The 12,301-nt window shown below is 26.6% G+C and overlaps 5 protein-coding genes across 5 annotated transcripts; 3 read left to right on the top strand and 2 right to left on the bottom strand.

The window, feature by feature from the left end:
• Positions 1-124: 124 nt before the first annotated feature.
• On the bottom strand, positions 125-789 carry T551_00239 (uncharacterized protein; the record flags this gene model as incomplete). Its single annotated transcript, XM_018372506.1, has 4 exons — positions 125-256; positions 302-429; positions 485-617; positions 658-789. 4 exons carry the CDS (start codon positions 787-789, stop codon positions 125-127), a joined length of 525 nt encoding a protein of 174 aa, XP_018231446.1.
• A 76-nt stretch (positions 790-865) lies between these two features.
• On the top strand, positions 866-4,137 carry T551_00238 (uncharacterized protein; the record flags this gene model as incomplete). Its single annotated transcript, XM_018372505.1, has 11 exons — positions 866-1,805; positions 1,849-2,309; positions 2,357-2,420; positions 2,465-2,557; positions 2,603-2,807; positions 2,850-3,180; positions 3,226-3,431; positions 3,483-3,633; positions 3,679-3,762; positions 3,814-3,947; positions 3,996-4,137. The coding sequence occupies 11 exons, from the start codon at positions 866-868 to the stop codon at positions 4,135-4,137; spliced, it is 2,811 nt and encodes a 936-aa protein (XP_018231445.1).
• Positions 4,138-4,401: 264 nt separating this feature from the next.
• On the top strand, positions 4,402-5,674 carry T551_00237 (uncharacterized protein; the record flags this gene model as incomplete). The annotated part of the gene is made up of 4 exons (XM_018372504.1): positions 4,402-4,794; positions 4,838-4,975; positions 5,019-5,400; positions 5,442-5,674. The coding sequence occupies 4 exons, from the start codon at positions 4,402-4,404 to the stop codon at positions 5,672-5,674; spliced, it is 1,146 nt and encodes a 381-aa protein (XP_018231444.1).
• A 138-nt stretch (positions 5,675-5,812) lies between these two features.
• Positions 5,813-8,281, top strand: T551_00236 (uncharacterized protein; the record flags this gene model as incomplete). The annotated part of the gene is made up of 3 exons (XM_018372503.1): positions 5,813-7,127; positions 7,174-8,211; positions 8,253-8,281. The coding sequence occupies 3 exons, from the start codon at positions 5,813-5,815 to the stop codon at positions 8,279-8,281; spliced, it is 2,382 nt and encodes a 793-aa protein (XP_018231443.1).
• Positions 8,282-8,546: 265 nt separating this feature from the next.
• T551_00235 (uncharacterized protein) lies at positions 8,547-12,035 on the bottom strand (the record flags this gene model as incomplete). The annotated part of the gene is made up of 7 exons (XM_018372502.1): positions 8,547-9,263; positions 9,311-9,742; positions 9,786-9,946; positions 9,992-10,120; positions 10,161-11,727; positions 11,772-11,874; positions 11,923-12,035. The coding sequence occupies 7 exons, from the start codon at positions 12,033-12,035 to the stop codon at positions 8,547-8,549; spliced, it is 3,222 nt and encodes a 1,073-aa protein (XP_018231442.1).
• Positions 12,036-12,301: the final 266 nt, after the last annotated feature.

Here is a 12,301-nt window from a genome sequence, read left to right as displayed (position 1 = left end):
TCAATATTCACTAAATATATAACTTTTGCATGTTTAATTACAATGTGTAAAATTCAAAAGTTAGGTTTTCAAGAAATATATCTAAAACATCCATAAATAGAAATTTCATAAAGCTTTATTTACCTTAATGCATTTTCCCTTCTAACTCCATTTTCTTTTCTATGTTTTTCCAAATCATTATTCTTTCTTGTGCAGTAGATGAATTTTCTGAAGATAATTTATACAAAGAAATATACTTTTTGAAAGAAGGAAACTCCTTTAAAGATTATTTTAACTAAAGAAAAAAACTATAAAAACATACAATTATATAATTTAAATCTACATGACATCGATGAACAATTTCTTGTAGCTTCTTTTTTTCATTTTCATCGTATACTTCCATAAGCTGCTTTTGAGCCTGTTTCAAACGACGAAATGCCTTTTTCTTCTCTTTTTAAAACTATCAAAAACACCATGTATATACTTTTAAAAACATCAAACATACCGAAAAATCTAACCATCTTATATTTTCCCTCTAAAGCATGTTTCTTTTTTAATTCATGAACATTTTTAAGGTCAAAACGTAAACTCTGAATCTCCCTTTCCATTTCTATTTGTACATCTGCAGGTATTGTACCCTTTATAATTAATTCACAGAATCATTTTGTAAATATATACTTTTTTAATAAGACGTTCCAAATCTCTAATTTTCTTTTTTAAACGACTCGATCCTTTTATTTCAAAATTCCCAAATGAAGACTCTTTATAGCATTTTTTACGTTTAACTGTTCTTTCTTTTATCAAGTCCATGTTTTTTTGATGCATGGTTAATTTTTGCAGAAATCGCTATCATCGAACACTTATTCAATGACAAATTAAAGAACATATGAGTGAAAAATCCATCATAAAATCAATTCCATTATTTGAAGATGATAACGAAAGCAAATTTGTATGTGCATTTCCTGATAAAGATGAAATTCATCTTTATACAGTTGATAACAACCAAGATACAGCATATTCTTTAATTTCTAAAAAAAACAAAATATCATCTATAAAATGTATTTGTAGCTCTCCTTCACAAAAAAATACAATAGCTATTGGTGAAACAACAGGTGATGCATTGATCTTAAATTTAGATAATGAAATTTCTCCCATTCGATTTCCAACCAAACAACAACGTGTTTGTAATGCAGTTGCACTAAATTTTCTAGGAGACTTAGCAGTCGGATTAGAGAAAATAAGGAACGAGTCATCTCTTATAATTTGGAATATTCATCAAAGCATAGGATCAAATAAAAAAATGTCACCAATTCAACAACTTGGATTATCAGAACCCGTGTTCTCTCTTTCATACTTTCCAGATTCTCCAAAACAATTAATTTCAGGAGTAAATTTACGATGGATAAAAATTTTTGATTTAAGAGAAAAATCATCTGTATCAGCCACAACCTTTTATTCAACACGGTTTATACATAATATCACTATTGATCCAAAAAATTCGAATTATTTTGCTTCGACTTCTGATGAAGGTCTAGTATCCATTTGGGATAGAAGAAAAAACTCTAATGGAGAACCTTGTTTATTACTAAATAGGGGAGTAAATCAATCTTCTCAAATTATAGATCTTAAATTTACTGGAGCCAAACCAGGTCAACTTTCTGGGCTTTCAAAAGAAGGCGTTATAAAACTTTGGGATATAAATTATAATTACGATAACCCTGATCAATTTATAGTTTCATTTTATAACAATAAAAAATTATCCGAAATATCCGAACCTTCAACACCTATAAAAAGCGATTCTCTTTCTTTGATGTATTTACGAGAGGGTATTTTCATTTGAATATAATAAAAAGTAAATAATGAATCCAGCATCTATAAAATCTAGCAAAAAAATTATTTCTTTTGATTATATTCCTAATGAACCATATAAAAATTACCAATTTTATTACTTAAGGTCAGATAACAAAATAGGGAGAATAAAAATACGCTCTTCCTGTGATATAGTATCAATAAATAGTCTTAATAAGATGTTCATAAGTACAAAAACCAATTTACATTATTTATCCAAAAAAAATAAAGATGTAATATTAGCTAAGAATAAAAATGGGAATGAAGATAATGGAAGTCAAATATCAGAATCCCTAACTTTAAATATGGATGAAAATATATTTAATAATCAAATTGAAGAATCAGAAATGTTTCATTCATTTCCAAATTCAAAAATTGATCAAGAATATGATACTGAATATAGGTTTAATATAAAAGATGTTTTGGAAAATGATATATCATATTTAATGTATAAAAGAGCAAAAAATGGTTATGGGATGGAAGTAAATCCGTAAAATCAATACTTACGTAATACTAATTATAATTTTAGTCAGCAAAAAATAAAATAATTTTAGAAAATACGTATCTTCTTGATTTATGGAAATGGATTAATAGTATTGTTTCTATATACTAATGTTTAAACTTATATTAGTATTAGATGCAGAAAACTTAGCCTCAGAAAACAAAATGGTTTCAGGTGATTTTGATCTAAGCTATCAAGGAGTATATAACATTTGGTATGGAATTCCAAGTAAGAGAAAAATCTATAAAAAATATTTAAATAAAATCATTATAGGCTCTAAACTAACTAATAAATGTGATGAAAACAATAAAAATAACTTTTTTGAAAATTTATATACTATTGCTGTAAAAGAAATAAATAACAAATTCAAAAACAACGTTTTTACTTCTATTATATCAAAAGCAGAGATACGAAAACTAGCATTAACATCATGTGGATGGAGTATTTCTCGTGAAGACCTAGATGATAAAATAAAACAGTGAGTATAAATATAATTAATAATACCTCTAAATACTGTAAGACTAGAAGAGGATGGACTATACAGCAAAGCTGCAAGCTGGGCTTTGTTCCATGGTAACTTTAATCGTACAGTTCAAGCATTGTCAAAAGGAAGCGAAAAACATCGTTTAATGTCAACTGCAATAGCAGGATTTGTCTCAGCAAAAAATGGTGCAAATAATGCCATGTGGAAAGAAATGTGTAGAAAAATGAGTACAGAATTAGACGATCCATATCTTCGTGCTATATTTGCCTATGTTTCTAATGGGGATTGGCGTGATGTTTTAGATGAACAGGGATTACCTTTAAAAGAAAGAATTGGAGTAGGATTAAGATTTTTAAATGATGATGATGTATAGTTATTCATAATTTTTTTAAATAAACTCTAATTTTAAAAGTTTTCTTTTTATTTAAACGATATTGTTAAAACTGTTATTAATACAGGAGATCTTGAAGGGATTATTCTTACTGGAATTAGCACTAATACAATTGATTTACTAGAAATATATCTTAATCGTACATCTGACATTCAAACAGCAGCTCTTGTTTCTTCATTTTGTCTTCCTAAATTCTTTGATCAAAGGATTTTGATCTGGATTAGTGAGTTAGTTATTATATTCCCCTATATACATTATTTTAATAATTATTTGAATAGTTATCGTCAATTACTTAATAGATATAGTTTATTTTATACCAGGGCAAAATTCGATGTATTAAGGAAAAAACATTTTAGAGAATCAGACGAACTTTTGAATCTGGAAAAAACCCAGCAACAAATATACATACGCTGTAATTCTTGTAATAAAGTTTTTCCTCATTATTTAATTTAACTGATTATTAATTTTTTTGAGAATATTACACATAAACCTATGACATCAAAACGAAATACAAACATTCGAAACTCTAATGTTCCTACAACTGGAACTATTCAAAAGGTTTATCCTAATATATATACCGATACTATTATACTTAATAATATTTTTTAGAATACCCTCTGTCCAGTTTGTAGTAAACCTCTTCCGCGATGTTCTATTTGCTTACTTTCTCTTGGAACCTCAAATAATCTTGAAGAGAAAAACATAAAAAGTCCAGAAGATTTTGAAAAATTGTTTGAAAAATGGTATATTTAATATAGATTTACTTTTCGAAATTTAAATAACTCATCTAGGTTTAATTTCTGCTTATCATGCCATCATGTTTCACACCATGATCATGCAAAAGAATGGTTTAGAACACATCCAGTTTGCCCAGTACCAGATTGTAACTGTCTTTGCCGAGAAAAAGACAAAATACCTAAAGCTAACATATAATATAAAATTTCCAATTAAAAATTTATACAATTATATATCTTTTTAAGAACCGAAGTCCTATTTAATTTTATAATTTATAACTATATTAATACTTTATCATTTTTTGTATATTTCGTAAATTTCGGTTTTATAAACGACATAAAATTATAAATCAAAATTAATAATTGAAATTAAATCTATATTTTTAGTAATAATTGAAATTTTGAAATTAAACTAAATTATAGTTACAAAACAGAATATAGAAAGATTCTGGCAAATCTAATAATGCAAAATCAAAAAACTAATAATAGAGAATGCTGTAATTTAAGTTTCAAAAACATATCATCTACAACTCAAAAGAGTATTCCTAAATATAAGAAATGGGTAAAATCTATTATTTTTTATATTAAACACTTTTGGATAATTTTTATTATCGGACAAATTCTTAGTTTAATGATTACAGCATCAAGTACATTTACTACAAAATTAAACAATTATCATATAAACTTACCTACGTTTCAAACATTTCCTAATTATGCTCTTCTTGCGTTTGTCTATACTTGTTTTACAGTTTATTCATTTGGATTTAAAAAATATACAAAATTATTTTTAAAAAATGGATGGAAATATTTTATTTTAGCATTTTTGGATGTTGAAGCAAATTTCCTTGTCGTAAAAGTTAGCAAAATAATTTTATTGCATTTTTAAATAACATATATAGGCATATGAATACACTAGTATTTTATCATGCACTCTTTTAGACTCTTTTTCAATAATAACTGTTTTTATTTTAAGTTTTTTTTTTTTAAAAGTACGATATAATATACCACAAATATTAGGAATTTTGATATGTTTTGGGGTATACTATTATTTATACATTTATATAATTTTTAATAACCAAGGGTCTTATAACATTAGCAATAAGTGACTTCAAGACAAAAAAAAACTATATTGTTAAAGATCCCATCAAGGGTAATATTTTCATGATTATTGGATCATCTTTATATGGTGTAAGCAATGTCTTAGAAGAAATTTTTGTATCTAAACAATCTATATACGAAGTTATAGGTCAACTGGGTTTTTGGGGAATGTTCATCAATATAATTCAAGTATATATATTTGAAAGAAAACACATAAAAAATGTCAAATGGTCTAAAAAAACAATTGGATTTATGTTTGGATATAATATTTCATTATTTATATTTTATTCCCTTACACCCGTTTTATTTAGAATAAGTAGTGCTATATTTTATAATATGTCATTACTAACAAGCGATTTCTGGAGTAAGATTAAATTTAAATATTATAAAACTTAAAAACTATAGATCTTATCATTGGTATTTATTTATTTCATTATTATATTTATTGGTTATATCCTTTCGCTTTTGTTCTTGTAATTATAGGCCTTTTAACATATCATTTATTTTTTAAAGATGAATCAAAAAAACCATGGATCAATTATAATTATGAAGAAAAAGTTGATAGTATTGAAACTTATGAAATACCAAAGAATTTGCAAATACAATCTACACATGAAAATTCACCAGATGTAAAATAAATAGTAATAAATTTAAAATTTCTAAATATTTTACTTCTAAAATCAATTTAACCATGTTTTTATATTTTGCGATTAATAAATTCGAAATTTTAAAATCGTTATTGTTTAGATTTTTTTATATTTAAAATATTACTCTGTATGTCGACGGACTTTTCAATACCATGGATCTTATACTTAGCAATTCAATATGCATCTGCTCCATCTTTACATACGCTTTCAAATCTTATATTAAAATTTCCTAATATTTTTTCTAAAAAAATAATATTAGATATTCTTAATTTTATACCAGAATCTACAGAACCAGAAGAATATCTTTCTTTAATATTCTATGGAAAATATGAGGGAGAAGATGATATAGATAGCTCACAAATATCGAAAATACAAGATATAGACGATGCTACATTATTACAAAAACTTGAAAAACTAAATATATATCAAAATAATCTCAGAACAAATGATTTCACTAATGATGAAAAATTATATATTTGGTTTATTTCAAGAGCCCAAAGAATCGAAGAAGAAACCGGACTAATTTCACTTTCCCGCAAACTCGTACTTACTTCTAAATATCCTATACCTCTCAAAGCTCGAGAATGGGGACACGGAATTGTAACTACATTAGAATCGGTTATAAACAGAGAATATAACAATCCTTCATTAGAATTCAATATCCCAACTTTAAAACAATTTGAAGCTCTAGATTATAAAAAAGCAATTGACATTCTTCTTCAGCATTTAAAAAACGATGAAATATTAAAAGAAATAAGTTCTAGTGTTATACCATATATATCCTATCATCAAAAGTTATCAAAAGAAAATGTATGGGATTCATTATGGTCATGGCTTTTGAATTTCAATTCTAAACAAAAAAATCTAAATCTAATGAAATTATTATCTTCCAACAATATTGTTAGTGCGGAAGAATACGAAAATTTTTCAAAATACGCAATGGCATCTTGTTATTGTTGTAAAAATATAGAAAGAGAGAATATTCATTCAATGAAAATAATTTTACAAAACCTCAAACAAAATTTGAATATTGAAACTAATAAAGATAATAGTGTATTAAGTGACATAAAAATCTCTTCATTAAATATATTTACTCCTGAAAATATGCAAAATTATTTAGAATTAATTACACCAAACTTTAATTCTTTAAGTTTATTAGAAATAATGATCAAAACTGTTTCAATTATTAATTCCCAAAAAGGCGGGTGCAAAATAACACTTGCAGAAGCGATCTGTTATAGAAATAAAGAGAGTAAACTTCAAATATCCTTATTGCATAAAATGATACCCCAAAATCCCGAGTTTTTAAACAAATTCAATGATTCAGATTGGATAAAATTGAGAAATGATATTGAATGGCTCCATAATGTTAGTTTTATTTATAAAAATATACCAAGAAAAGAATATGAATCGTTTCTACTTTATAACATGTTAAAAGCAACAAGTATGCAAAATTTTACATAATTTTACGATATTAATTTTTTATTCAGAATTTGATCTTGTAAAGAATATTTACATAAAAACAAATAAAAAAAATATACCTTTAGAAGATGAAACAGTGAAAAAAATTTGTATAGAAGTTTTCTTAGAGTTTTTTGATAATTCTTCTGGTGAAAGCATTACAAAAGGGAATATGAAAAATGCCTACAATTTATTACAAATGATGAAACGATATTATAATTCACAACAATTAGAACATTTTTCTTACTTAATAAACGCAACTGATGCGTTAAACCAATATTTTCATAGATTTACACCAGCAGAAATTCGATTACATAACAACCCCTTTGAAATTTTAGAAGATTTTTTATCATCTAATCCTGGAATATATAAATCTGTAGATAAAGTAATAAAAATATCTAATGACTTAATTTTAGGGCTAAATAAAAATTACTTAGTTCCAGAAAAAGAAACTCAAGGAAAAATATTATGTATCATTGCAGAAACAGCATTATCTCAAAATGATTTTAATTTTGCATATGATATATGTATTAATAATTTATTTTCTCTTTTTGAAACCGATGATATAGAAACAATAAGACCACTTAAGAACATTATTTGGAAAAGTTGCTTCCAAATTTCTAAAAAACATGAAATAAAAGAAGAATCGTTAGAAAATATAAAAAAAAAAATGTATCTTCTTTCAAAAGTAATTAACATTTGCCCAAAGGAGCATCTAATAGAAATATTAAATGTCTGGAGACAATTTGAAAAAGAACAATTATCAATTAAAGCACAAAAAGATTTGTCAAAATTAAACAATAATTTAATGACTAGATACTCAAATATTACAGGATCTATACATATTCCAAAATCCTTGTTTTCATCCGCATCCAAAGCTGCTCGAACATTAGGAACAACGTTATCATCAACATCATTTCCTTTTAGTAAACAGAAAATATCATATATTGCCGAAAAAAATATAACGAAAAAACATTTAACAAATGTTAATGAAGAATCAAGAAATTCAAATAACAAATTAGATAATTTAGCAGATATTGTGACACAAAAATTTACATCTGGACTTGGTATAATTATTTTTTCTAAAAATATTCTTAATTTATTATAGGTTGGGTTTTTGGAATATCAGAAGATTAAGAGTAATCAAACATATAATGTAACATTACATCATTAAAAACATCTAATATATATCTATTAAAAATTAATTATACTATTACATGATATTAATCTTCTAAAACCATATAATTATTATCAAATTAATACCAATAATTCTCAATATGATTATAAAAATCTAATTATAGTAATTAAAAATACTCATTTAACTTAAATCAACAGTATGTCAACAATATATACAAAATATCTATATATTCAAACAATTATAAAAATCCGAAAATAAAAATAATTAATAAACATTAGTTACAATTCCTAAGCCAAGAGTAGATAAATCCCTTGTTTTTACTTCCTCATTCCATATATTTTCATTATTTGATGCATAGAAATCTTTTATTTTAAAAGGACCAATATTAGATATACTTCTAAAATCCCATTCTAATCCTTCAGGTGTATTTTCTAACTTTATTTCGTTAATATCGAATACAGAACTAAGATTATTTTCTTGCAATTTATCAAAATTCAATATATTATTTCCATAAGTCTTATCATTAAAAGTTAAATCAAAACACTGATCAAAGTTTATATCATTTAACAACTTTTCATCTTCCAAAACATTAGAAACAATTGATGAAAATACAGCCTCAGATGAAGAAAAGGATCTCTTTTCATTGCTAACAGGACTTACAGTTAAACTAGAAGACAATTTATCATCGATACCGGATATACCTACAAAATCATTTTGATCTTTTCCTAAAGATTGATCTGGTAGACCATTTGTAACAAAAGATTGAGGACTTTTCACTTCTAAACTTGAAATAATTTCAGAATCTAATTCATTAGACAAAATATCTATGCTTTCTTTCTCATTAAGAAAAGATTTATCCATAAAAAAAATTTCATTAACATCATCTGCTTCCAAAACACTAGCCACATTTAAAAGTGTATAATCTAAAGAATCATTTATAACTTTATCTTTTATCTGAGATTCATGAGACTCTTTAGATAACTATTTTCAATTAATCTTATATCGAAATATTTAGTTATTTTACTAACATCAAAAACATCTAAGTTTATTTTCTCAGAACTTAAAATATTTTCTCCAGATATCGTATTAGTTTCACTAAAGTTATTATCAATATTAAAATTATCTCTAGAAATCATTTCCATATTATCTGTTTTTGTATTGTTTTTTAAATTAGTCTTAAATAATTTTGATGATGAGGCATCACTAGGGATTTGAACTGATACCGTATCAACTAAAGCATGTTGAAAATCAGAAATACTAGAATTTATTTCGGGAAGATTTGTTGGAGTTTTATCTGATAATGGTTTTTCATTTTCGATTTGTTTCTGAATAGCATGAACACTACTCTTTACAAATTTAAAATATTCTAATATAATTTTTTTAATCTTAATAAACTGAGAAGGATAGCACAAATAAATCCCTTGAGGTAAAACATCAAACTGATTCTTACAAAGTAACCTCTAAATTTTATTAATATATATAATTACAATTATAATAACATACCATTTGCAATAACTGTTTAACTGCAGACTCATTTGAACTTAAAGCCATAAATAGCGGTAAAAGCATATCAATACGATGATACATTTGATTCATTTCAGTAACTAATTCACAAACCTGCTGTTTTTGAATAGAAGTAAGATCATTCAATGGTGTAATTTTTACTATAACTTATACATATCATTAAATTAAAATTCAATAAAACTTACTTCCATTTCTTTCTACTTCATTTTGAATTCGCTTAAGACGAGCAACCATCTGGATATTTACCTCTTTACCACCACACATCAAAATTTTCTGAACAATAGAATTATCGCTTTGATCTTGAGGAGTAGAATCTACAATATTAAATATAAGTAATCCCTAAATAACTAATACCTTGTTTAAATTGCGTTATTTGCTGAGTTGGAACAGGAGAAGATAATACTAAATTAGATGCTTGTAATACATAATGTTGGTCGTTAACAGATTTAATATCTTCTTTCTTTTTAATTTTTACAGGAGTTTTAGGTCTTTTTTTTGCTCCAAAAGCATTATCATTTTTAGTCGTAGTTAATAATTGATCAATTGATTGAAATTGTGATTGAGAAACCTGATTATTTAAAGAGGTATTAATATTAGGAACAAAAACATGAGAATATGATGAAAAATTTGGAGCTTCAGAAAACCATTCAGATTGCATAAATTCAGAAGGAATTACATTTGATGCTTGTTGCATTTGAGGTAAACTCTGTCGCATTTGCTGCTGTTGAATTTGAGAAGCCGGTTTAGTAGAATGTAGTTGAGACATAGACTGAGATTGAAATTGATTAGCAGATTGATTATTCATCTGCTGAATTTGTTGATAATGTAGTTGAAGATATAATGCATGTTGATAAAAAAGATCATGAACACGAGTCATTTGTTCTGGACTTAATCTTTGGCTTCGAAAAAGCTCAGCAACTTGAGTCCAAGTAGAAACATTAGAGGGAAGTTCAGGTAACTGAGCTAAAATACGCTGTGGAATAAGATAATTACAAGGATTTAAATGGGGATCAAGATATTTTTTAAATTCCTGATGAGATGTAGAAGGTCCAGTAGTCTGAGTCACCCTTTTCTGCACTTGAGGATTAACCATTTGTTGAACAGATCCTTGCATTTGAGATGAAAACCCCTGTAATGTTTGACCAGAAAGCAACTGCTTAGCTTGTGACTGGGATGACTGAGGTTTTTTATTTTGATTTTGAGTCTGAATAGTCTGATTTAGTGCCATAAGTTTTTGCAAATTTATATTGGACGGATTAAGCAGTGAACCATCGGAACATTGTTGATACAAATCAGCTTGCGATAACATATGAATTTGCTGTTGATTAAGAGATTGTTGATTAAGAGACGGTTGATGCTTATCTGAGCTTTGAAAAGCATGTGTTTGACGGGTCATATATTGTGAATATTGCTGCTGATTATTTTGTGCACGTAACTGATTTAATATTTGCTGAATCTGTAATGCCTTTTGCTGAGAAACAGAATGAGACGGAAATTTTAAATTATCCGAAGCAGAATTCACATTAAGAGATTGCTGATTTACAGAACAGTTTAAAGATTGCATTAAATTCTGAGTAGAAAGATGAGAATTAGTTGAAGCTTGTCTCATTAAAGCTTGCTTTTGGTGAAATACCATTTGCGGATTTAAGAGTGTTGCAGCTTGTTGAAACTGAGAATGAGAATCTATAGCCTGCTGAGATGACTGAGACGCAGAACGAGCAAAAGCAGCTTGGGATATTAATCCAGAACCCTGTGAGCGCTCAAATGTTTTCGGTTGAGAAGAAACAACCTGCTGATGGTGAACCTGGGGAAAAAAATGCACTATTGGTTGTTGATTCTGTGTTTGCAAAGAACTATGTTTGGCAATAGCAGTCCCTTTAATATGCATCAATTTAGTATTACAAATATTAATATATTCCATCTAAAATATATTAGTAAATATAACAATAATAACATAAACAGAACTTTGCTGTTAGCCTTTTCATATGCATGTTTCTCAAACGCATTCACAATAGCCACCAAATGCTCCAAAGAAACATTTGACGATACTGCCCGCAAAGCTGAAACTCTGAAACCATACTTATAAGAACAGAAAATACATAAAAAAGAATCTTACAAATGAAATATAATTGCATGTTGCTCAGATGCGGTCAATGTGCTTCTCCAATTTCCATCAGGAATAATATTGGTTCTTTCATTATGTGTTGCTGCAACAGGTACCTGATTCATAACAAAAAGCTGCTCACTTAAACTCTACAGTTATTCCAGAGAGGAAAATACTCCTAAAAGGAATAAGATCTATTCCTCTTAACTTTTATTTGATCAATAGTAGAGGTAGCGATGACGTTAGAAATGCGATACATGAATAAACCCGCCACAAATAAATGAGTAAAAGAAATACTTTTTTTTTAAACAATCAAAAACTAAAAATTCAATGTTTTATGAATATATTAAATATATTATGTATGTTTATAAAACATTTTGATAAAAATACA

Source organism: Pneumocystis jirovecii (genome assembly GCF_001477535.1).
Source record: "Pneumocystis jirovecii RU7 chromosome Unknown supercont1.1, whole genome shotgun sequence".
NCBI lineage: Eukaryota > Fungi > Ascomycota > Pneumocystomycetes > Pneumocystales > Pneumocystaceae > Pneumocystis > Pneumocystis jirovecii.
This window is presented reverse-complemented; position numbering and strand designations above follow the sequence as displayed.